General features: G+C 49.6%; 1 protein-coding gene and 3 long non-coding RNA genes across 4 annotated transcripts; 2 read left to right on the top strand and 2 right to left on the bottom strand.

The window, feature by feature from the left end:
* Positions 1-224: 224 nt before the first annotated feature.
* On the bottom strand, positions 225-1,827 carry LOC132244110 (uncharacterized). Its single transcript, XR_009455714.1, has 2 exons — positions 1,739-1,827; positions 225-1,117 (listed from the first exon to the last, which is right to left on the bottom strand). It is a non-coding gene; the product is annotated as an uncharacterized LOC132244110 (long non-coding RNA).
* Positions 1,761-4,034, top strand: LOC132244108 (uncharacterized). Its single transcript, XR_009455707.1, has 2 exons — positions 1,761-2,966; positions 3,915-4,034. It is a non-coding gene; the product is annotated as an uncharacterized LOC132244108 (long non-coding RNA).
* Positions 4,035-6,275: 2,241 nt separating this feature from the next.
* Positions 6,276-15,151, bottom strand: LOC132244102 (zinc finger protein RFP-like). Its single transcript, XM_059715115.1, has 7 exons — positions 14,738-15,151; positions 14,128-14,223; positions 10,003-10,233; positions 9,632-9,654; positions 9,230-9,345; positions 7,910-7,942; positions 6,276-6,981 (listed from the first exon to the last, which is right to left on the bottom strand). Exons 1-7 carry the CDS (start codon positions 15,149-15,151, stop codon positions 6,464-6,466), a joined length of 1,431 nt encoding a protein of 476 aa, XP_059571098.1. The 3' UTR covers positions 6,276-6,463.
* LOC132244109 (uncharacterized) lies at positions 15,093-22,984 on the top strand. The gene is made up of 2 exons (XR_009455709.1): positions 15,093-15,182; positions 21,408-22,984. It is a non-coding gene; the product is annotated as an uncharacterized LOC132244109 (long non-coding RNA).
* The last annotated feature ends 1,665 nt before the right edge of the window (positions 22,985-24,649 follow it).

Genomic DNA, 24,649 nt, shown 5'->3' with positions numbered 1-24,649 from the left:
TCACAACACTGACATAACACAAAATAAAGTTGCAGTATTATGAATATTTTCATGAGTTGCTGTAATTTCACATCACACACTAGGAAGATTTGATGTCCCAACAATAAACACATCCCTGCTGATTCTGGGCAAATTCAACAATATTTTCTGGTTAAGTAAAGACACTTTTTAGCCAAAACACTGTCCAAAATATATAGGCAACTTATAACATAGACATAGGAACCTTGACTACCATAGATCTTTATTTTTTACATTATTCTTTTTATATTTTGATAGTCTGTTGCGAAACATTTATTCCCAGCACAAAGAAACTCGCTTAACAACAGCAGTGTATCTTAATGTTACGGAAAGGAGAACATTAAAGGGAACTTTGCATTCCTGTTTGGAGAAACCATCAGCTTCTCCCATCGCCTTAAAAAAAAAAAGGGTAATAGCCATGTATTCGAGACATCTGAAAGGCTATTTAACAAAATTTTTAAAAAACTAAAAATGTAAAAACAAACAAAGCTACAAAGATGAACCAAGTGCTTCCCTCTACAGCAGCATGGTGACTCCCAAGGAAAGCTGTAGAGAAATCTTTCCTGAGAAGGGTTGTCCTGTGTGCCTCTATGAAGTTCACGCTCTGTCTCCCCGGAGGCATCTCACAAGATGAACGTCGCTGGGCCGCACGGAGGCTCTTTTAGCATGAAGAGCACATTGGTTCCAGTCTTCAAACAGCCGCAGGAGATGAGCTTCAGTGGCTTCCTGCAGAGGCAGGAGAGCTGGCGACTGGAAACGCAAGTTACTCTTCAGATCACAAGCGTCTTTCATTAGTCGTCGGAAGCCAACCGGGGAAATCACCAGGCCGCTGCGTTGCTGATACCAGTGAATTTTTTGGAACATTTTAGCGTCGGGGCGAGACTGGGGACGCAGAGGCTTCTCCACCTCTTCTGCTGCAGAAGCACGGGTTTTTCCAGCAGGCTTTTTCCCAAGTACCTGCTCGGTAGGAGATGCATAGATGGTCTCTGCTACCCTTTTTCGAGCTGTTCTCTTGAGCAGGCCCTCCCGAGGGAGTCCTTCAGTGGCAAGCTTACGACTGAGCTGCTTTACACGAGCCATCAAAAGCTGCTTCCTTCTGCTGGATACAGAAAAGTAAGCGAGAGATACTCCCAAGGCTATTTATGAAGACCTCAGAGAGGAAGGACTGGCTCAGAGCAGAGAGACTGGTTAGTCTGACTGGGGAAAGGGCCCCAGAGGTGTAGCCCAGAGAGCCCCCCCCTCTGTGCCAGCACCAGCGGACCTGGTTGAAAACAGGCCCCCAAATCAGCAGAGTCCTCAGTGCTATTGACTGTTCCCACCTCCTCCCAAAACAGCTGGAAGAAAACAAAGGAGAGGTATTTGGATGTGAGAATCAGCTGAAAATCTGTATATATATTTAAAGCATCCCATGATGGTATCACCCTTAGTAAGGAAATATACAGGGATTAAAAAAAAGGAAATATTAAAAAAAAAAAAAGGAAATATAAAAATACTCCGAAAAATCCCCGGTTTTGGAAAGCTGTGAACAAACAGGACACCATCACAGCCCATTAGAGCCTCCTGCAATTAAAACCACCTTCAAGTACCACAAATAGATCCAGTCACCACGTGGTATTAAATATTTGTTTCACGCTACTCTGGAAGGGAGGCTTCAGAGGCATAAAGCAATGATAGATACAGTCATTAACATATTCATTTATGAATAATAAGCCGGATTCACCTCTAAAAAGGAACCGATTCAAGCAGGGAGCAGTATAACTAACTGTCCGGGGCAAACGTAAGTGCAAGGAGCAGCAGCTCCAGGCTGGGAGTTCCCCGCTCCCGGCTCCCGCCTTGTCCCGGCGGGCATGGGAATGCCACCCAATAGGAAGCGGCATTTGTAGTCGCGTTGGACGGCTTGTCCAATAGGAATGAAGCATTCCTATCCGCGCCGCACTGGAGCAGCAGAGCAGTGCGGGGGCTTTCTCGTCTCGCCCGTGCCCGCGTGCCCCGCTCCCGCCCTGGGCCGGCGGGGGCCTGCCGCCGCCCGTGCTCAGCTCGGGCAACGAGAAACGCTGCTTTCCCTGTTGCCTCTTAAATCATTTATTCTCTCTTTGCCGCAAATCAGGGTCGCTTCTTGCCCCTCGCGCTCCAGTTGTCCAAGGCAACCGAATCACCAGTACGAATCAACGGGCATCTCCGGAAGAAATGGCTGCACCATTAACAACGGCTAGGAGTGCCGGTGTCCCTGGTGTATGGATCTGTCAAGCACTAGATAAAATAACAACCTCCCGGCTAGGAAAAGATACGGAGATCGCTTCTCTGCACCTTGAAAAAAAAAAGCCCTTCAAAGCATTCATTATTTTCCGTATTTGCCCTCAGGTTACAACAGAGACAAGCCAAGGATTTCGCTATGAGACTTCAAGCCTCTGACTGATATTAATAATGGAGGCAGGGAAATATTCGCTGGTATCATCGGTCTCCAAACGAGCCCATGACAAGGCGCAGGATGAAAACCCCGGCTCTGCAACTCGGGAGAGCTGCACAGTTCGTGACTGGTCAAGGAAAGGATCTGCTCGAGCAACTACATGGCTCAAGCTCCACTGAGTGCCATAGCAGCAGGAGCTGCAGCGCTCAGGACGGTCCTGCTTTTAACTAATTCACAGCTGAGAAAGGGACCAATACACGCATGGGGTTTGGGGGCGGTTCGGAGGAAAAAGAAAAGCAGCTCGCCAACGCAGAAAGGAGTCTTACTCTTCGGAGGTGTGGAAGAGGTTAAACCCAAGTGTTTCTTTGAAATTTATAAAGGTAATGCAGGGGGGGGGGTTAGGAATGACCTGCTTAAAGGTAGCTGAAAAAGTATCCTCCCCCCATTTAGGCATACATCCGCACCTAGCTCCAGAAATATCTTAAGACTGCTGGTAGTTTCCTGCTGCCCAGCAGGCTAGTGAAGGACCCTGGGCTTAAAGGTAAGAAAGTTGCTACCAAATGTGCTAGCTCAAAGCACATTTTCTGCACCTGGGTGGAAGGAGAAGGGTTCTTCTGTTAAAAAAGGTCCTTTTAAGTGTTGCTTATTTGTTGTATAAAAGAGCCATCGTAGAGGACCCTTCATATGGCAATTGAATTTACGGCAAATAATTCCAGGTTTTAAAAATCGAATAAAGATACAGTCACACGTTTGGAGCTGGCTAGCAGGGGAAAAAATGTTTCACAGCTGTCACCTATACCAGTAACTATCCTGTCCTAAACCTAGGCAAATCACTCCCTCAATTAGAACTAAATTGCTGTGGTTTTAAGTTGTATTCAGTGGAGGTGAGTGTGTTCAGTAATAAATCATGGTCCCTGGCTCATTAGCTTCATTCTGGTCGTTTATGTATTAAATGAGTTAATCATTTTAAACGATTTCTAGGGAGCATTGGCATACAGGGGTTGTGCAAATGTGATGCCACTTGCAAAAGCTGTGACACCAGCTAGCTTTGTAAAGTTATGGCTATGGGGAATCTGACAGGAAACACTGTCTTGCTTTACAGATGTTTCAAACAAACTTAGAGAGATGCGACACGTTTTCTTTGCAGAAGTCACCCTTCCATTGCCTTCTCTTCTGTATGGTGGTGATGCCTATTAAGGCTCTTCCTTAATTATAGATCCTATTTACCAGTTTGGGTCTTTCTTCCAGGTAATCGTCAAGGATTTAGAAAGGCTACTGAAAGATTTTAGTGATCTGCAGAATAGGAATTGAATCTGGAAAAAGCGAGCAATGAAATAATTTACTTAACTGCAGAGAGGGAGGGAGCGTGTCTGTCTGAGAGAGATCTCTCCCCCTTTCAGTTATGCTGGATGTCACCTCCTTGGTGTAGTATGCAAACGGAGCACCTCTTTTAGGTGCCTTCCAATAACTGAATATTTTCTTGTTCAAGAAGAAAACTCGAGATCGGAGGGATCTGTCCGGTTGCACTGAAGCCAGACTCATCAGTCATCAATCAAACTCTACATTTCTCCCAGATGTAAACGGGTGAATAAACTAAAGTACTACGATGCGTCTGCCTTAGCACTTTTCCTATGCCATCATTGTGCTTTTTTCATCAGGAAAATCTGCCTATAGCTAAATCGTTCTAAATAGGGCAAGTCATTCAAAATTAATATTTATGTTTTATTGAAATAATGATGCATCTCGTTCTCATGAGCATTTTTTTAGCCCTTCTCTCTTTCTGATTTAACCAACGACTCCCTTCCCTTGCATGGCAGGGCATTGGCATTGCCCGTGTCGCGCTGCCTCACCTGTGGCAAGTGAAAAGGACCCCTGAGGTCTCTTCCAGCCTCACTCTTGTGTGACTCCCTCAGTGGGAGATTTGCCATTCATTTCTTTCCGAGGCGAGAAAGGAGGATGAGTGTGCAAAGCTACAGCCACCCAGGCAGGTGCTTCCTCAGCCCGAGGAAGGGGTTTTAGCCCCGAAAGCTTGCTGAGGAAGACACTTTCCAGCCAGTTAGCTGGTCTAATAACAGATATCAGATGCACCCCGAGAGCCTTGCCGAGCTACAACCCAGGCGTCCACCTCCTTCCGTTGCCTTTCACTTGAGCGGAGATCTGGGTCTTGCTTTGACTTGGCCGCACTTTTGAAGCCGGAGCAATCCTGGCAGGCTCCCCCTGAGAAGGGCCGGTGTTTGCGGCGCGGCGGGCCGGCCGGCCGGCCGGGGGAAGACGCGGGGCGATTTCTTCGCGCAGGGAGTCTCCGCCCCGCGGTCCTGTCCGCGCAGTCTCCTCCTGCCGCCTGCCCGCGGGGCTTTCCGTCTAGCACCAAACCCACGTGTTATCCGGGCACGGGGGCCGGCGCTTTTCACCGAGGGCACTTGATTCATTTAACCCGGCAAACAGCGGGGATGAACGCGCGGCCGGGCTGGAGCAGGGCCCCGCAAGGCCCGATCCCGGGGGCGGGGTTCTGCGGCGGCGGGCTGTGCTGTGTACAAGGCGCGGCGGCGGCGGCAGTCACCGCCCCCCTCACCAAGGGCTCCGGCAGGGGCAATAAGCGGGGCAATTAAACCCCCAAGCAGCCGGCGGCCGGACCCGGCGGAAAGCCGCGGGCAGGAAGCGGCAGTGAACCCCGTGCCGCGCTCACTTGCAAACACAAAGGCTCTTTTAAGAGCCACCACGTGGTGGGGGGAGGAGCGCATACACTGCGGGGGGGCTCCCCGACAGCCGCCTGGCACCCTGGCAGAGCCGCGGGCAGTTGCTCTGCTCCCGGCCCCTCCCGGGCTCCAGCTGTCCCTCCCGCAGCCTGGCCCCCGGCCCCTGCCGCTGGTATCAGCTAGGTCTCATGCCCCCTTCTCGAGGTCAGCAGCCTCTAGCAGGGTCCTGCCCGCAAGAGCTTGGAGCTGCCCCGAGAGCGCCCTCTTCCCCCTGCTCTCGTGTCCGGGCTTCGCGCCGGCCTCTGCAGCGAGGGCAGAGCCGCGGCTTGAGCTCTCCGCCGGGATCGGGACTGCCGCCCAGGACGGCAACCTGGGGTGCAAGCTGCAAAATGTGGCCAACCGTCGCTATAGGGCTGTAGGAAATCTCACACAAGTTATGTGGAGAAGCAGCTTTTAAAGCACTTTTCTGGTGCCTGGTCAGTGATCGCTGCTTGTGATCAAGATCTGAAGAGTAACCCATGCTTAGAGTTATTACATGGAGTTTGTTTGTGCGCCAAGGAAATGGCTCGTCGTAACTTCATTTGACCTGAAAATGGCAGATTTTGCGCTATCCGTGCAGCCGTCCTTGCACCCCCAGAAAGGCCGTCCGAGTGCGTGCAGACGAGTTGCTGTTTTAACCAAATCATTAGAGAAATTGCACCAAAAAAGAACATTGAATCTCAGTCTCCCAAGATGTTCTGTTATTATTTCAAGTGACTTTAAGTACCTGTTTTTAGTTTCTCGGGTCTCGATACGCGAAGGAAAAGGCTAGTTTTGAACGGGAGCTGTTTTAAGTTTCCAGAAAGAAAAGAATTCTTGTGGGTAAGAACTGGGCCTAATGCAGGGTTGGGATAGACAAAGACAGGCATTTGGGTATCACGGTACCTTTCTCCAGGCCTCTGAGAGAGAAGCAGACATAGAAGAGCTAAGAAGCAGAAATATTTCAGCCCAGCCCTTTGTACCAAAAAGCTACACATGAAAGCACATGTTCTGCAGAATTAGCTAGTACCTCGTTCTGCAGAAGTGCTGCCTAGCTGAAGCACCAGCAGAAGTCAGAGGGTGCCGTGTATTAATAATAGAGGGTGCCCATCTATTATTAATAAAAATGCCATGCATGCAGTTTTAGCTTCTTTTAATATAGTTGAGCAACTGGAACAAAGGGAAGAGTCCAAAGAGACAAACAGGCTGGAGAAAATCTGGAGCTGTGAAGCTCTTTCTTCCACCTCCTCCTCCTCCCTCTGAAGAGTGAGAGTCTAAAGGGCTAAGGCTGACCGCCGATCGGGAAGATGGCTTATCCTGTCCCTTAGGGTGACAATATTACTCGGGAGTTTGTACTCAAGAGTTCAAAGAAAGGTCGGATTGTCTCCCCGGTGAAAGATCCTGGTGGAAAAGTGAAGATCGGGGCTTTGTTACCAGCATCGTAAAACGCCACCAATCCCCTTTCATAGTCCAAATAAATCCGAATCCTTGTGGGAATCCCACGCACGTGCAGGGTGGTTTCAGGAGAAGTGAGAGCCTGGTATTTCTCCCAGTATTTCCGCACAGCCCAGATGCCCTGCTTGGCTGCAGTCCTGCTCCCCCCTTTTTTCTTCACAGATTCCTTTGCTACTCCCAGAACCCAGACTGCCTCTTCCCCAACTTCCACCTCCCAATAGTGTCTCCCCGAAGTGAAGCCTTCGCAGCCCAGCACGCAAGGCGCAGCATCAAATCTCTCAGGGCTGTCAGGCACCTCCTGCTGTGTGACTCCCCAGTTTACACTTGTTCGATCTGGAGACAGACGGAGCCAAGAAAACGCTGTGTCGGGATCCAGAGTCACGCTCACTGGAGACAGGGAAAAACAGAATATAAGAACCAGAGGCAGAGCTTGGCCTGAGGGAGGGACAGGGATTGGGATGATCTGGCACATCATGTCCTTTCTTCATTCAAAATATCCTGTTGCCATCTTGGGGCCATCTGCCCCTTATTGCCTTGTGCATTGGCTCAACGGGTATTTTTAAGTTTTCATCTCACCCATTTCTGGTCCGCCCATCAAATCACAGGGAAAGAAAAACTCCTCACCCTTCATCACTTGAGTACAGACGTTTGCTGACCAGGCTCACCTGGTAACTCATAAAATAGTCCCAACTGATCATCATGGTATCACAGTGCCAGCCCCCTCCCAAATATCAGACTGGCTTAAACAATCATAAAGCATTTTTTTAAATACATCTTAGTTTCTTCCTATTTGCATTTCTTGTGGCTCAGAAAGGAGAAATCCATGGGGACAGGCTTTCTGCTTTTCCACTATAATCACAAGAACAAGGAATTTACTGTCAACTGAAAACAAGATTCTTTCAACTAAGTGTTTTGCCAACCAAAAGGCAGACAAGGTTCTTTGGGTAGATATGGTATCTTTTATAAGACCCACTAAATCCTTGGAGAAAATTGTTATTAGTAAGCTTTTGAGCACAAACACCCTTCTTCAGGCACAAGGAGAGTCTGCTGGTGTTATGTGTGCTCTCCTACCAGAGGGACTGCAAGTAGTCACAAGCCTTGCAATAAAATACCAGGAATTGGGACCACTGCAATAGTGAGTAATAACTTCCTTGTCTTTCTATCAAGCATCTCCAGCATAGGTGGGCTACTTTTTTAGCAGTGATTCCCCCAGTTTGATTCCTGTTGCTTTGAGTGGCCCCAAACAACTATTTTCTCCTGCTTCAGGAAACTGCATTGTATTGTCCACCCTCCCCACAAACCCCCGAATATTTACCTCTGTCCACCTTTGGGTCAGGCAATAAGCACACTAAAAGAAGAAAAAACACACAGCAGAGATCAGATCATGGTGGTTACTCTCAGACTTGAATATCAAGAAAGAAATGAGGGTCTGGACAGGTGAAGCAATGACACTAAAAACCCAGAGATAATCTTAGCAACATAGTGCTCTGCAGTGTATGAATTAGAAAACATTTAGGACTGCTTTCTTCTATCACCTTTGTACTAGAAAGACAGACCCTGGGATCCATTCTCGTTCTATCCCCTAGGCGTGTCTACACGAGATGTTTGCTGTAGAGCTAATTAGGTCCGCAATGAAAATGTCACCATTTACGCACGTGACCTTATTAGGTTGCAGTAGATAATAAATGCCACCACAGGGTAGTCCACCTAAACACAAGCAGTACCCTGTGGCAGCATTGTTTTGTGTGCTACAGCACATATGTAGGCAGTGATGGGGCTGGCTGGGGGATGAGGGTGCTTCAGCGTAGGGGCTGCCTACTGACCAGCCCCTCTGCAGCACATGGAGCCTGGTCAGACCAGCCCCAGCTGGCAGCCTGACCCCTGGGCCCCCCGCCAGCTTGGGCTGCTCTGGCCCACCTCAACATGCTGTGCATGAATAAACTCCGGAGCAATTAGGTCTGGAGTTTATGCATACGTATTAATCACACATGTACATGTGCCCCCTAAGTGTGAACTAGTTTTAACTCCACAGAAGACACCAGGATGGATTCCCATCATGCCCATCCCAATGTAAATGGAGAGTAATCTCCCTGGAGTCTCTGAAGCTGATGCCACTCTCTCTCTCACAGGAATAAATAGATTAAAGGCATGCCTAAGCCTCGTGGCTCACTGGGCTTTTCATGGTTTCCATAGTCAGCAAACACAAGGAAGTGATGTGTGGAGCCTTCTGGGCATTTAACCTTTAACTCCCCAGACCAAAATGCCCGAGTAAACATATACAGCTGGCATTGGCATGGCTCCAATGGACGATTCAAACTCATACTACTGGAGCTGAAGTGAGACACCTTAAACCCTCTGCTGGAGTTCTGCGCCCATCTTGTTTCCCCCTCCCCACTCCCAACACGCGCTTTCTCTCTCAGCCCAGTGTAAATCAAGACTAATTCCAATGGAGTCACCAGAGCTGATTTTCTATTTCACTGGTGCTGGTATAAAAATCAGGAGCAGCTTCCCTAGGGACAATTTCTCACTCATTCACCCTATTGTGAATTAGCATCCAGCTTCAGTGCAATCATCATGAGAACAGCACCTGCACAGACACTCACACTCCTCTTTAAGCTCTCTGTTTCCATATTACCTTGCAGTTTCTCCAGAGCCTCCTGTAGAAAAGTAATATTTTGAGAAAATAACCAAATCCTCCAGTTTGTTTCAGGACAAGAAAGTGCTGGGGGCCAGGCTCTCTCTGTCTCACATCTGGAAAGAGACACAGACTTATCCATCTCTTGACTATTCAACCTAAGGCATCAGCCAAAAAGCTGGGCTGACAGTCAGTTCCCACCCGCAGGTGACTCCCTTTCCCCTCTGGGCGGGCAAGGGGAAATGTCAGAAGTCTCAGGATTGTGGGCATGGGGTGGGACTGGGAGCTTCAGGGAAAGACACTCTCATGCCCGTCCTCCCCAGGCTCCAGGAAGGTGTGTCCTTCGCCTGGTGCCCAAACCCCTTCTCAGCTTCAGGAGTCAGGGCATGAGAAGCCACATACCTGTTCAAGGTGCTTCTGGCATCCTAGATTGGAGAAAGAAAGAAGGAGTTAAGTCATGTGTGGCCTACGCCTGGGACCTTCCTGCTTTGGATGGACTCCATTAGGTCATGCCCCAAAACAGTCCCAGTTCCCTCGGTCACTTCACGTCCTACAGGAGGCTTCAAGACCTAAATCTTTCAGCTCCTGTCAATGACTGGATGAAACCAGGAATAAAGCCTTTGCAGCTGGGTGGGGAAGGAGGGAGTTTTCTCCTATTCAAGTCAGATCAAGAGATTTTTCTTCCCTACAAAGAGCAAATGGCAATGTAGGCATGGAGGTCAGCTGTGGCCAGTGACTGTGCAGGGCTCTGGGGGCTGCTCACACAGTCTCACCTCCAGAAATCCCATTGTTGGCTCCTCACATTTCTCCTCCAGTTCTCTGAGCAGAGCATCAAGACAGGAAAGCTTCTCTGAGAGCTGTGTGATACTTTCATCCTTCCTGGTCTCTATGTCTCTCTCCAGCTCTTCCAACCAAGCCAGAAAGAGACACTCTTGTTTTTCCAAGAACCGGTGCAGTCGCTCAAATTGAAATTGCATCTTCTCTTTCTCAATCTCTGTTTGCTTCTAGAAGGGACACGGAAGGGCCAGAAACATGGATGAAATCATGGAACGTGTCACTTTAAAGGTAGTTTTCAAAGAAGAAAAATCTGTAAGCTACTATATGTTTTATAAAGAAGACCTAAAACTTTATAATTAGTACATTTTTTTTTCTATTTCTTGACATTAGAAATGTTTTTCTTACCTCTCCTGGAAGACTGTGCACAACTAGATAACCTCATCACTGTCTAACACTGAGTCTAGAAGAGAAGGAGGGGTTTAATTCAAAATGTTCAAAACTTTAGCTGCACTGACACCTCATTTAACCTGGCAGATAACAGACAAAAAGTTGTTAAAATTTCTCCTTCCATATCCCTGGCTCCCCCAAATCCTCCCATAAGCCATAGCTGCAGGGAACTGTTTCTGGTACTGTAGGCTGTAGACATGGTCAGTGACATTGGTGACACGTAGGGGGTGCACATGGGTGCACGTGCACCCCCTAAAATTGGCAGTGTACCCCCTGCGATTGGCCATCACCACCGTTGCTTGCCACCCTCCCCGCCTTGCTGCCAGAGGCGTCTGTGGGCAGTTGTAGAGCGTCACTGGCCACCGCTGACACTGCTGGAGGCATCTGCAGGTAGTTGCCAACCGCTAGTCGGCACGTGCCACCATCCCGCTGTCGCCGACACTGCTGTGGCCACCTGCGGGAGCTCCCCCCTTGCCACCACCACACCACCACCGCCGCCTGCGGGTGGTCACCGTGCCCCCCCAGCCTCAGGGGCATGCTTCGTTCATGGTCAGTGACTGACAGAGACTGACTAGTGCGGACTATGGACCTAGCAAAAATCTGAGTTATGAATGATATGCCTCTGGAAGGCTCAGGTCAAGCACAGTGCCTGTTCTTAACCTGGCAGGTGAAATACCACGTATCTGTCCATGAAGGCAGTTTTCCTAAAGTGCACCCGGAGAGAACTGCTCTTCTGGTGTGGTTCAGTACCCACTGAGGTGCAGCGGCAGCCCACTTTATGGAAATGAGAGTCTCTGTCCTAGCTTGCTCTGAGGGCCTTATGGCTAAAGGCAAGAAAACTCGGGGGCACCTGAACCCCACACCCCAGGGCTTGGGCCGGCAAGTAGGATCCCTGCCAAAGGATTTGGAAACATCTGAAGCCCCAGGAGTGGCTGGAGGACGTTTTCCAGTCATAGGGCCACTTATGGTTCTGGACTGCCTCATGGATTTGGAATTGGATTTGGCTATTTTGGCTTGGAACATGGATAATTTAAAAAAAAATCCTAAATAGTAGCCTGGGAAAGTAGAATAAGAATCTGTTTATCAAGGCATTAATATCAGACTAGACCAGGAATGAATGCCTGCTTGTTGGAGTTTTGTTCTGCCGTTTGATAGCCATTGATTTGTAAGTAGTCAGCTAGAACCCTATTGCAATAATAATGTGTCTCTGTTAACCAGTTGTGCATTATAACTGGCCTGCTCAGCAAAGTAAAGAGAACATGGTAAGGAGCATTCCCAGAAGGAAAGAGATAAGAAGCTGTACTTCCCAGAACTGTACTTTTCACAAGGACACAAGCCCCATTTAACTGGTATCTTTCAAGTCCACAGGAAAACTGGTTCAATCCAATTTCCAAAGTCTCAGTAAAATAAATCAATCTGAATAATGTCAATGAGAATATGACTCAGAGGGTGGTGGTGGATGGGTCATATTCGACCTGGGAGAAGTGGGCAGTGGAGTCCCCCAGGGCTCGGTCCTTGGGCCCGCGCTGTTCAATTTCTTTATTAGCGATTTGGACGACGGGGTAAAAAGCAACCTGTTCAAATTTGCTGATGATACCAAAATTTGGGGTGAGGTGGGCACGCTAGTAGGGAGGGAAAGACTGCAGCAAGACCCGGATAGGTTGCAGGGGTGGGCTAACAAAAACAGGATGCGTTTCAATACTGACAAGTGCAGGGTGCTGCACGTGGGCAGTAGTAACCAGCAGCACACGTATAAGATGGGAAACTCCCTTCTTGAGAGCACGGAGGCAGAAAGGGATCTTGGAGTCATCATTGATCCCAAGATGAACATGGGCTGACAATGCGAGGTCACGGTCGGCAAGGCTAACCGGACGTTATCGTGCATCCACAGGTGCATCTCAAGTAGGTCCAAGGAGGTGATCCTCCCCCACTACGTGACACTGGTCAGGCCACAGCTGGAGTGCTGCATCCAGTTCTGGGCACCGCATTTCAAGAGGGATGTGGACAACATGGAGAGGGTCCAGAGGAAGGCCACCCACATGATCCGGGGACAGCAGGGCAGACCCTACAATGAGAGGCTACGGGACCTGAACCTGTTCAGCCTTCACAAGAGAAGGCTGAGGGGGGACGTGGTGACCATCTATAAACTCACTAGGGAGGACCAAAAGGGTTTGGGGGAGACCTTGTTTCCCCTAGCGCCCCCTGGGATAACAAGGAATAATGGCCACAAGTTGTTGGAGAGTAGGTTTAGATTAGACATCCGTAGGAACTACTTCACAGTCAGGGCGGCCAGGATCTGGAACCGACTTCCAAGGGAAGTGGTGCTGGCTCCTACCCTGGGGGTCTTTAAGAAGCGGCTCGATGCCTACCTGGCTGGGGTCATTTGAGCCCAGTTTTCCTCCTGCCCAGGCAGGGGGTCGGACTTGAAGATCTACAAGGTCCCTTCCGACCCGACGTCTATGATTCTATGTATTTAAATAACCCATATATAAGTACTGGGTATAAACAGGGAATTAGGGGAAGACCTCAGCAAAGTCAAAGCAACCTGCTGCCAGCGTGCATCCCACCTTCCTCCTCTCTCCTGTGTCTCTCCTCAGCCAGTATAAGTGAAAATCTGTATTATGCTATTGCAGGTAGCTAGATAGGCATAGAGACAAGTGTTTATTCTAATGTTTTCAGGGTGTTGTCAAGAAAAGATTGGGTTATAGATCTGTCTTGCCTCTTTATGTGGCTTGGGGTGCAGAAGTAGCTTACCTGCTAAGGGGGAATGGAGGAGCACTGGAAAATGTGATTGTATCTTGACTTGCTATATAGAAAGGGTAATCGGGAAGGGAATTGTAACTGTCTTTGAATTCAATGTCTAAGCCTGCAGAGAATAGACAGGCTGTAGTCTTGTCTCTCAAAAGACCAAACAGTGCTGGGTTTTTTGTAACAGTGCTGTGAGGGATAGGGATCCAGGTGTACCGCAGTGGTATTAGATCATTAGTGTAGGTACTGCATGCAATGTTACTTGAAACCTTATGGCCAGTATGGGCACATTGCACCACTGATGCTATCCTACCTATTCAGTTGTCTAGTTTGAATAAAAGCCATCCCCTCCCACAGCAGGGAATACAACCCAGAAGCCTAACTTCCTTGTATAGCTAGTTTAACCACTAAATTACAGTCCCATCTCTGAACTGAGAATAAAAATCCAGGAATCTGAATTCCCTTCCCCTCCCCTCTCCCACGCACTCACACCAGGAAACTAGGGACAGAGCCCAGGAATATGGACTCCCAGCCTCCTTGCTCTAATACTAGGCCCCACAGTCCTCCCAGAGGCCAGGATACAGCCCAGGAGTCCTGATTCCAAAACCTACTCTAACCAGTAGGCAAATCTCTCCTCCCTGAGCTGGGGAAGGAGTGCTGCCTCCCAGTTCTCCTCTCCCCCGTGTCACCACTTTGACCCCACTCCTGCCAGCTGCAAATTTCTATTACCTCTTGCTGCCAATGGGGAAACTGAAGCACCGTGTCACCTGCCCGACACCACACAGGAAGTCTGTGGCAGAGCTGAGAACTGAATCTAGATCTTGACAATCCAAATTTAATATCCGAACTAGTGAATCATCCTTCCTCTTACTGCAGCATACCTGCCCTCAGTGAATCAGGCCTAGAACCAGACCCATGGCACTTACCAGCAGTTCCTGGCTTTGCTCATCCTCTTGGGCTATAAGAGCTAGAATCTCTTCTTTTTCCTCCTCCAAAACATCCAGGTGCCTCCAGATTTGCTCCTGAAAGAATTGGAAGATAAATGTCCATGGGGCTTTGCTTCTCCTCCCCTTTGCCCCCCCCAACCCAGATGTGCCCTCCAGCTTGGGTCTGAAGTGCATTGTTTAAACACAGCAGGAAAACATCACACACATCACTCGGGTCTCAAGTGCCAGTTTCCCTGGAAAATGCTCTCCTCGCCAGTAGGAAACAAGCAGCTTCTGGGCAGTTGTTGGTCCTAAACACCACAAAATGGGGAATCAAAAGGATCTTTTCTTCTGCTTGTAGCAAGCAACCCTGAAACCCACCACTTTAATCCAGGGTTTGGCAAAATGCGGCCTGCGAGCCAAATGCAGCCCACCAGACCATTTTATCCGGCTCTCAGGGCCCTTAAAAATTTTAGAAAATTAATATATATTTGTCCCTGGCTGCCTGTCATGTGGCTTTCGATGGCTTGCCAAAACTCAGTAAGCGGCCCTCCACCCAAAATAATTGCCCGCCCCTGCAATCCCTTGCTCTGGTCAAATCCTCTCCTACCTTGTATTCCTGGGCAGCCTCCTCCATAGGCACCACAGAGTGATCCTCATGTGCAGATCCAACACAAACCAGACACATGAGGGTTTGGTCATCTTCACAGAAGAGCTTCAGAGGCTCCTGGTGCTTTTGGCAAACCTTGTCTGCTCTCTGCTCCGGCTCTATCTCTCCCCTGAAGTTTTGGAGCAACTCCAGGAGATTTCCCAGCTGTCTGTTCGGTCTGAAATTCTTCTGGGGAAAGCTCTCTCTGCATTGAGGGCAGGAAACGTCTGCATCAAACCCCTCCCAGCACTGGGTGATGCAGGCTCTGCAGAAATTGTCCCCACAGTCCAGAGTAACTGGATCCTCAAAATAGTTCAGGCAGACAGAGCAAGAAGCTTCATCCTCAAAAGCCTGTGCTGGATCGGCAGCAGCCATGGAGCCTTCTGAGTAGCAGCTCAGCTGAGCAGTTGAGTAACAAGTTTCATTTCCTATTCCCAGAAATACACTAAAGCTTTTTGTAAACTACTGGGTGTTTCCTGCATGTTTGCTGGACTATTTTTTTTCTCCCTTTTAATCTGCATTGGCTCTATGAGCATTGCTGCCGCTGGTGCCTCTTGGGAGACAGGGCAGAGGAACTGGGTGGCAGCAGCACGAACGACTCCTTCCCTGATCTGTGCTGAAGGCCAGGTTTTTCAAGGGTAACTTATTTAGGGCACTTAAAGGTTTAGATTTCCATGGTACTTAGGTGTTTATCCCACTACTAGCTGAGGCATCACTAGACCCCTATATGCATTTTTAATCCCCTAAATACCTTTTGGAAAAAAAGTGTCACCTCTCTTTTTCCCTCTGATGGCCAGTAGAGAGAACATAGTTCTCCTTTTCATAGCAGGCCAAGTACCCTGAACTGTTTTTTTCCTATGGGGTCCCCAGAAAGGAGTCACAAGGCAATGGACCACAGACCCGCTCTTGCTGGGTCCTGAACTCAGCACTGTTGGAGCAGGACTGAAGCAGATTCGATTCCTATAGATACATCTCAGTGGTGTAAGGGACTACAAGGACAAGGTTCAATAAGCCAGTTCCTCCACTGCAGTAATCCCTTAGGATCACTGATTTCCTCTCAGTCTCTCTTTAGCCTCCTGCCCTCTCAGGTCCTTAGGCTACTCACCAGTTTCTGACATTTCTTTTGATCCGGGGCTTGTCTATTCAGGCCCTGCCTTACCCGGGTGTCAGTCAGGAGTGGCACTATAAGGGCCAGGGGACCGAATCCTGCTTTGTTCACACCAAACTTTGGGGCAAAGCATCCACACCAGAAGACAGGCGGGTGATCCAGGCTGACCTGGACAGGCTCCGCAAGTGGGCGGACGAGAATCTGATGGTGTTCAACGCCGAAAAATGCAAGGTTCTCCACCTTGGGAAGAAAAACCCGCAGCATCCTTATAGGCTCGGCAGTGCTATGTTGGCTAGCACTATGGAAGAAAGAGACTTGGGGGTCATCATTGACCACAAGATGAACACGAGCCTGCAGTGCGATGCTGCGGCTAGTAAAGCAACCAAAACGCTGGCTTGCATCCATAGATGCTTCTCAAGCAAATCCCAGGACGTCATTCTCCCCTTGTACTCGGCCTTGGTGAGGCTGCAGCTGGAGTACTGCGTCCAGTTTTGGGCTCCACAATTCAAAAAGGATGTGGAGAAGCTTGAGAGAGTCGAGAGAAGAGCCACGTGCATGATCAGAGGTCAGGGAAGCAGACCCTACGATGACAGGCTGAGAGCCCTGGGGCTCTTTAGCCTGGAAAAGCGCAGGCTCAGGGGTGATCTGATGGCCACCTATAAGTTTATCAGGGGTGACCACCAGTATCTGGGGGAACGTTTGTTCACCAGAGCGCCCCCAGGGATGACGACTAGGTCGAACGGTCATAAACTACTGCAAGACCATTTCAGGCTGGACATAAGGAAGAATTTCTTTACTGTCCGAGCCCCCAAGGTCTGGAACAGCCTGACACCAGAGGTGGTTCAAGCGCCTTCATTGAACACCTTCAAGAGCAAACTGGATGCTTATCTTGCTGGGATCCTGTGACCCCAGCTGACTTCCTGCCCTTTGGGCAGGGGGCTGGACTTGATGATCTTCCAAGGTCCCTTCCAGCCCTAATGTCTATGAAATCTATGAAGTCTATGAAATTGTAAATCAGAAGTGACCTCATCTAACTGGTCCATGGCTCTGGGATGGGCTCTTTCTGCCAGAGGAGGGGTGGGGGAAGGGAGCTGTACTGTTGCAATGGACCTGGGGCTGGGGCTGGGACCAGGCTTAGTCACCCAGTGGAAGGAAATGCCAACACTCCTTTAGTGCTGGGAGGACAAAAAAGGGAGAGTCCAGGCAGCCAAGAGGAGGAGGAGGGGGGGAGCAGACACTCAGGAAAAGAACTAATTTATGTTCCTGGGTTGAGCAACCAGAGCCCCCCTACCTTGGGGGTCTTTAAGAGAAGGCTGGATAGGCATCTGGCTGGGGGCATCTGACCCCTGCACTCTTTCCTGCCCAGGCAGGGGGTCGGACTCGATGATCTGTTGCAGTCCCTTCCGACCCTAGCATCTATGAATCTATAAGTAGAGGCAATGCCTCCACAGTCATGAATATTCAACACGTCCAAGCCCAAGCAGGACAGAGGGAAAAGGGGGCAGTGTGCAAGGTGAGTGCTGCACTGCTCTGCGGGCAGGAACCTGTGGGCGTCTGGGGGTTGGGGGAGGGGAATGGGTTGTTTGGGCAGGGACCCCTGTGTATGAGACAGTGGTTTTCAACTTGTGGTCCATGGACCCCTGGGGGTCTGCAGACTACATCTAAGGGGTCTGCAAAAGATTACTGTGATCAATCAAAAGTATATGAATATCCATACTTACAATTCAAAGGGGTCTGCACCTCCATTCAACATTTTTAGGGGTCCACAAATGAAAAAAAAGCTTGAAAGCCACTGCTGCCAAGGATTTTTCTGTGTCTTGAGGTGTGGGTCAGGACCTTGTGTGTGTCTTGGGCAGGCGTGCGATCCTGTGGGTATGGGAACCCTGCGGATGTCTGTTCAGCACTGCTTATGTGCCAGAGTTGCTGTGTCAGTCATGGGGCCAGGGGGGTGGAGGAGCATCCTGCTGACATAGAGGAGGGTCCCCTGCCTACACCCCCTGCTGCTCTGCTGCGGCTTCCACCTCCTGGCTCCGCACACCCGAATTCAGAGCCTAGGAGGCTACCGTGTTAGTGTTGCTGATCTGATTTCTAGCCTGGCAGAGCTTACTTGCCTGTGATTATTCATTGTCAGCTTTTCATTAGCCCAAGCCATGTTTTCTGATGGGGGGGAGGGTGCAGAGTGTATTTTATTTCTGCAGGTGGTTTATTTAGGATTAACTAACACCAGCCAGCCAGAGCTAGAGGCACCAGAGGGTTCAGTCACCTAAGACTCAGTGCAGGTGCCTCAGTAAAAACCTGCAATCCTGAGCAAGCAGCAGCTTGAGCTCTGTGCATGCTTTGCTTTTCAATCCAGGATCTCTTGGGGGACTCAAACTGCTCCCGTCCACATGCCCAGGACTGGCCCAGGCTCAACTGGGTTGAGCAACCAGAGCCTGATCCTGATGGGGATCTGTGCACAGGGCATTCCCCTGCTCACATCCCCCGGGGGCCCCATGAGGGAAGGGGTCTCAGACTTTTTTAAGGAAAAATGTTCATGGTCCAAGCCAAATCAGCCAATCAATTCCAAATCCATGAGTCAGTCAAGAACCATAAGTGACCCTAATACCAGCAAACATCCTCCACCCCCACCTGGGGCTTCAGATGTTTCCAGATCACATCAGGAATCCTACGTGCAGGCCCAAGCCCGGCGGCTTGGCATTTGTATGCCCCTGAGTTTTGCTTGCCTGTTCTCAGACCTTAGCTGATGCACTGCACACATGCAGAGCCAGGCTCCTCACAAACACCAGTGAGAGCTGCCTCTTCCTTTAAACCAGGACTGTCAAAGTTCCTGCAAGCGGAGCCACATCTTCCAGCCTGCAGAGCTCCCCACGCAGCTGGAAATTTGGCAACAAGGCAAGCAGTTGCAGTGTTAATTGCCTTGAATGCAGCCACTGCAACTTGTGCCACTGAGCGACTTCCAACCGTCCAGGTCAGATGACTTGTCTCTACTCCAGAGTGAGCCACAGCAGTGCTAATTCCCATGGAGCCATGCCTATGAACGCTGTTGTTGCTTACTCTGCCACCAGATTTCCAGGCCTACAGGCCTAAATCTGGAGCAGAGCCATGTTGTCTGGTTTATGAGGCCAGAGATCTGGCGGTGGGCACGTGGCACCTGCCACAGCTCTGTGCACGTGCCTTTTTCCCTCTCCAGTGAGGGACCTCTTCTGCGTTGATGTTTTCTCAAGATGCCTGCATCCTTTCCCACCACTAAGGTATTCCATCCCAGAGTAGTTTCCCACTTGCCTCTCTGAGCTGCACTGATTGCATTTACACACATAATCAGCCTGGCTGAATAAACTCCAGCACACTTTATGCTGGAGTTTATTGCTCCTAGGCACAAGGTTGACACATGTTCCCAGGGCAACAGCACATTGAGTTGGGTTGGAGCAGCCCTGGCTGGCAGGAGGCCTGAGGGGTCAGCCTGCCATCCTGGGGCTGATCTGCCCCAGCTCGACATGCTGCGGAGGGGAGGGGCTGCGTGGGGTACTAGCGTGCTAAAGTGCAGGGCTAGCCCGCAGGCAGCCCCCACACTGTAGCACCCTCAGGACCCAGGCAGCCCCGGTCACTGTCTACATGTGCATTGCAGCAGAGTAAATAACTCCACCCTAGGATAGTACTTGTGTCAGGCAGTACTATCCTATGGCAGAGTGAATTAGTTTACTCCAGCCTAACAGTGCTGCATATATGATGATGATGATGCTTTACTGCAGAGCTAATTAGTCAACTGTAAGTGTAGTGTAAAGCGTATGTGTAGATACCCTTACTGACTCTCTCAGGTATTTTCTTGCTCAAGGCTTTGGGAAAATCCCATGCAGTTCCATTCACTCAGAATTAGCCATCTGTGGACTGTCCTCATTCTCATTCACTGGCTCATCACCTGCTGGGATGGAGAGAGAGAATACAGATATAAGTTGTCCCCTGTGCCTGGCAGAAAGGAAAGGAGGGGGAACAGCAAAGTGGGAAAAACAACTGGACGGTTGAGGACACTCAGAAATAGGAGTCTTCCTCTTCATGTCACACACTCCCGAGGAAATAAAGTGAGGGAGGCTGCTCCTGCCAACTGTCCATCACAATAGGTGGGGAGCTCTGAATGATTTTAAGCATGGCACCCTGTGCCAGATTCGAAGTATGCCTAGGATGTCCAAGTACCTTAATGCACCTGAGTTTCTAGTCCACACTGCTCAAGTCCTAAAAATCCATGAATATGCCTACCTTTGTAGCATAAGACTGAGTAGGTTTGGACCTTGGTGTAGCTGCAATGATCCAGGAAATAAGCAAGAAGCAAGGCTTTCCTGGGTTTTTTTTGTTGGTTGGTTGGTTTTTGTAGTGTTATTTTTTATTGGATCAAGTGTACTGATGGGAGAGGACACTTCTACGTGTGCTATCAATGCACAGTAAGGTTACTGCATGTTAAAAAAGGAGCCGTAAATTGCTGTCCCAGAAAGGGTCTACACATGTGCTGACTTGGCAGAAAATTTGCTCTCAATGGAGGCAGGTGAGACCAGGGACGTTCCTGCCCTACTGACCTGTTTTGCCCCGTTGCAGTAGCCAGGGGGAGCTCCAGGCTCCCCTGGGTGCCATCCCACATCTGGCAAGGGGCAGCGTGCTGGTCCCAATCCCCACATGGTGTGGGGAGAGCTGTCCCAGCAGCTGACACTGCTGCATCCCAGACACATGGGGATTAGACCCAATCCCCATGTGGCTGGGAAAGGTGTCCCCGTGGGGATGCTGCCTGGCAGCCATATGGGGATTGGGAGGGTCCCAATCCCCAAGTGGCCAGGAGAGGTGTCCCTGCCCAGCAACAACTCTGTCTGGCAGCCACATGAGGATTGTGACTCTCCTCATTCCCATATGGCTGCCCCCACCAGACGGGAGTGCTCCTCCCAGCCACGTGGGGATCAGGACCCAAACTGGTTTCAGCCAGCATCTACATGTACACTACTGTGCAGTAGCTAATGTGCAGTTAATCTACTATCATTAGCCTCTTTTATTGCACAATAGCCTAGTGCAGGGTTAAATAGTGATGCTTTACTGTGCACTAGATGACACAGGGCCAGCCCACAATTTTTTGGGGCCCCCTGCAAAAGATGGTTTTGGGGCCCCCTGACACGAACAAGCTGTTGGTGGAGGGGGAGGGGAAGGCTTGGCCTCAATTAGCACCAGCCCTGCTCGGGGTGCCTCCGTGTCTCCCCAAACCTGCCCCTTCCACCTGCTGGGGACCCTGGGCATTAACCAGAACAACCCTGATGCCAACACTGGCTTTGCTGGCCCTGCTGGCAGCCCCCTTGGGTGAGCGCCTTCTGCCATGGGGAGCAGGGGGATGCAGAAGCAGGGAGGGAGGGTGCATTAGCTAACATGGTGTGCATTTCTCCATTAGCTGTCCTGTCCCAGGGCATGCTGAAGGAGTCCGGCCCAGGGGTGGTGAAGCCCACAGAGACTCTCAGCGTGATCTTTGCTGTGTCTGCTTTCTCTCTCACTACCCAGGATATGCACTGGGTGCGCCAGGCGGCAGGGGAAGAGCTGGAGTGGCTTGGAGGTATCTGGAGTGATGGATGCACTGCTCATAACAGCACTCTCAAACGCTTCCTCCACATCAGCACAGACACCTCCAGCAGCCAAGTCACCCACACCTGACCGGGCTCCGGCCTGCAGACATGGTCCAGTATTGTTGTGCCAGACACACGGGGAATGAAAACCATGAGAGCGGCACAAAAACCAGCCCCACAGCACCCGCCTGCATGTGCGAGCAGGAGAGGCAGCAGGTGCCAGCACCATGCTCTGCCTGCTGGGGCTGACACATCAGGCCTTTTAGATCACTGAAACCAGCCTGGGATTAAATTTCATACTCACACACGCGCGCGCGCACACACACACACACACTTCTGCTCTGTATCATTAATGTGTAAAACACACACACAGCCTGCTGCTCTATATCATTTTTCTATAACACACAAATGTGGTGAGCATGTTTGTTATTACCCTGAAATAGAATAGTTTTCTGATAGCATACTGTTAGGTTAACAATAATTTAGATTATTAAGAAGTATTAGCTTTGCAGCTGAATACAAGGCATGACCTGTGGCCTAGCAATGCCGCTGACCACAAGGCAGAATGATAGCTAAGCCTTTGCTTGTGTCAAGTAATCATTTTAACTGTGTTAAGCATTTTCTGAGTAAAATGCAGCAAGTGAATCTGCGTCTGTGTGCTGTAAAATCAGCTACAGCAAGGAACAAGATAAGACAAAGAAGCCATTGTTCTAAGTACAGTGATCGTGTCCTTAAGAAGTATCTACCACTGCAAGTTCTTGCTAACCTATCATAATGTTACTGTTACTTAACTTTTAGCTTTTAAAAAGTACTAATTCAGCTTAATAGAAATATGCTGTTATAAAGATCTATGAAGCACCGCCCAAGTATTACTTTTGTTAACCCTGTAGTCTTGCCTTGTTGTAAAAAGTATAAAAGATCACCCCACCTGTTGTCCCCAAAGGACAGTGAGTTCGTGCCCGGTGCACTTGTGCCAATAAACACACAGGGGTGAAGGATCCAACTTAATCTTTATTTCTGCGCAGAAAGTGGTGCTTGGCAATCGTTCGCAAAGCAAGCACCCACACCCCAGTGGGCGTCTGCCTTATATAGCTACGTAACAGGTTAAACTTGCTGATGTGATGAAAGGTATAGCAAGCCCAGCAAGTAACCCCCCTTCCAGCTCCCCCCCAAGTAACCCCCTTCCAGCTCCGGAACTTTGCTGATACAGCTTTCCTTCTAGTGAGGCCAGCAATCAGCAACTACGCAACAAGCAATCTCCCCCAGCCTAAACAACCTACTCTATGCCCTTGGTTAGATAAAATACTTTTTCAAAACATACAAAGCTGTTCCCTGGTTAAAATTAAGTGAAAGTCCAGGGGTGCTTCATCACACCCTTTAGGGGGGCCATTTTACCTCTTTGCTAGCTTAATGGTCATTGCTCGAGCAAATGTACTGCAGTAAACTTTACCCGTGTTGTCTAATCCCTATGCAGCTAAACAATAAACCCCAGGGAGTTTTCTCCCACCACACAAATACACTTGTGTTCTGTATTATTATTCTGCAGCTCACAGAGACACACATCTGCTTTGTACCATTCTGTAACACACACATGCACACACCCTCATGCTGTGTATCGTTATTCTGCAACACACGCACACAGTTCTGCTTATTATTATTCTGTAACACAAACACATGCAAACACACGCACTTCTGTTCTGTATCCTTATTGTGTAATATGCATACATTTCTGCTCTGCATCATTGTGTAACACACACACACTTGTGCTCATCATTATTGTGAAACACACACAGAGACACACACTTCGGCTCCTTATCATTATTGTGTAACACACACACACTGCTGCTCTGCATCATTATTCTGCAACACACACACACTCTATAACATTATAACATTTTATTATTCCATCACACACACACAACTACAAACTTCTGCTCTGTATCATTATGCTGCAACACAAAGACACACACGTCTGCTCTATCATTCTGTAGCACATACACAAACACACTTCTGCTCTTTATCATTTCTGTGTAACACACAAACACACTTCTGGTCTCTATCACTTTTCTGCAACACACACTACACACATCTGTTCCATATAACTCTGTAACACATACTTCTAAACTATTATTATGCAATGTGCACACACACACGTGCTTTTGCTCTGTATCATTATTGTGTAAGACACACCCTTCTGCTCTATGTCATTACTCGGTAACACACACAGCCATGAACACACACACAATTCTGCTCCTCATCATAATTGTGTAACACACACACAGAGTTCTCTGTATCATTCTTTTGCAACACGTGCGCACACACACACACACTTTGCTCTGTGTCATTATTGTGTCACATCACACAGCACCACCAGGTATCACTGCCTTGGGCAGCAAAGCGGGAGCAGATTTGCAAGGCGCATCCGGGGTTCCTGCCCTGCACGTTGTCCCTGCTCAGCACGACCCAAGGGCAGGAGCTGAGCCCAGCCAAGGCCCGACCCCTAGGGCCCTGCCGGCCCCCCCAGGTCTGCCCCGCTCCACCCCAGGGAAAGCCCACACTCAGGCCCCATCACCCCGAACCTCCTGGGAAAGGTCTGGTGGGGGAGAGGCCCCGGGAGCAGGGGCAACCTCTGTGCCCTGCTCCCTGCTGCAAGAGACTTTGTGTCTTTCCCAGGACACCCTGGCCTTGCTCTCAGGCTTGGGGAAGCCCTTCAGGTCCAGGCAGGCTGGTCCTGCTGGCACAGGTAGCACGCGTCTGGGCTCCTGCTTGTGTGCATGACTCTGCCGCCCTCCCTGGGGCTGCTGCTCGCCCGCCTGCCTGGCACGTCGCAGCCGTCAGAGCAGAGAACAACCTGGGCCTCACTTTCTGCTCTTGGCAACTTGGTTTGCTTCTCCCCAGGTGCTCGGTCACCGGACCTTGCTTTCCCTGCACAACTTGTGCTCTGTGCTGATTTGGCTCAGCAGCCTTCAGACCGCAGCAGCAGGAACATTGTTCTCAAAGGTTTCCTTGCTGTGCCCCAAAACTGTTCGCTACAAGAGCTTTTTCCCTAATAGTCAGAGGACTCAGGCATTTCCCCCACTTCTGGACCCTTCACCACACATAAGGGGTGTCTGAATGTGCAACCACATTTTTAGCAAGGTGCTAAACCCTGTAGGTCACAGGTGAGGAATGACTGCAGCC

Source organism: Alligator mississippiensis, chromosome 11 (genome assembly GCF_030867095.1).
Source record: "Alligator mississippiensis isolate rAllMis1 chromosome 11, rAllMis1, whole genome shotgun sequence".
NCBI classification, from domain to species: Eukaryota; Metazoa; Chordata; order Crocodylia; family Alligatoridae; genus Alligator; species Alligator mississippiensis.
The sequence above is the reverse complement of the archived record's forward strand: the minus strand, read 5'-3'. Positions and strand labels throughout refer to the sequence as shown.

Coding starts and splice junctions, on each gene's coding strand:
- LOC132244102 (XM_059715115.1), bottom strand. CDS start 15,151: ATGGCTGCTGCCGATCCAGCACAGGCTTTTGAGGATGAAGCTTCTTGC. Junction 14,224..14,737: donor AGGCTGCCCAGGAATACAAG/GTAGGAGAGGAT, acceptor CAATTCTTTCAG/GAGCAAATCTGGAGGCACCT. Junction 6,982..7,909: donor TGACCCAAAGGTGGACAGAG/GTAAATATTCGG, acceptor CCCTGTCTCCAG/TGAGCGTGACTCTGGATCCC.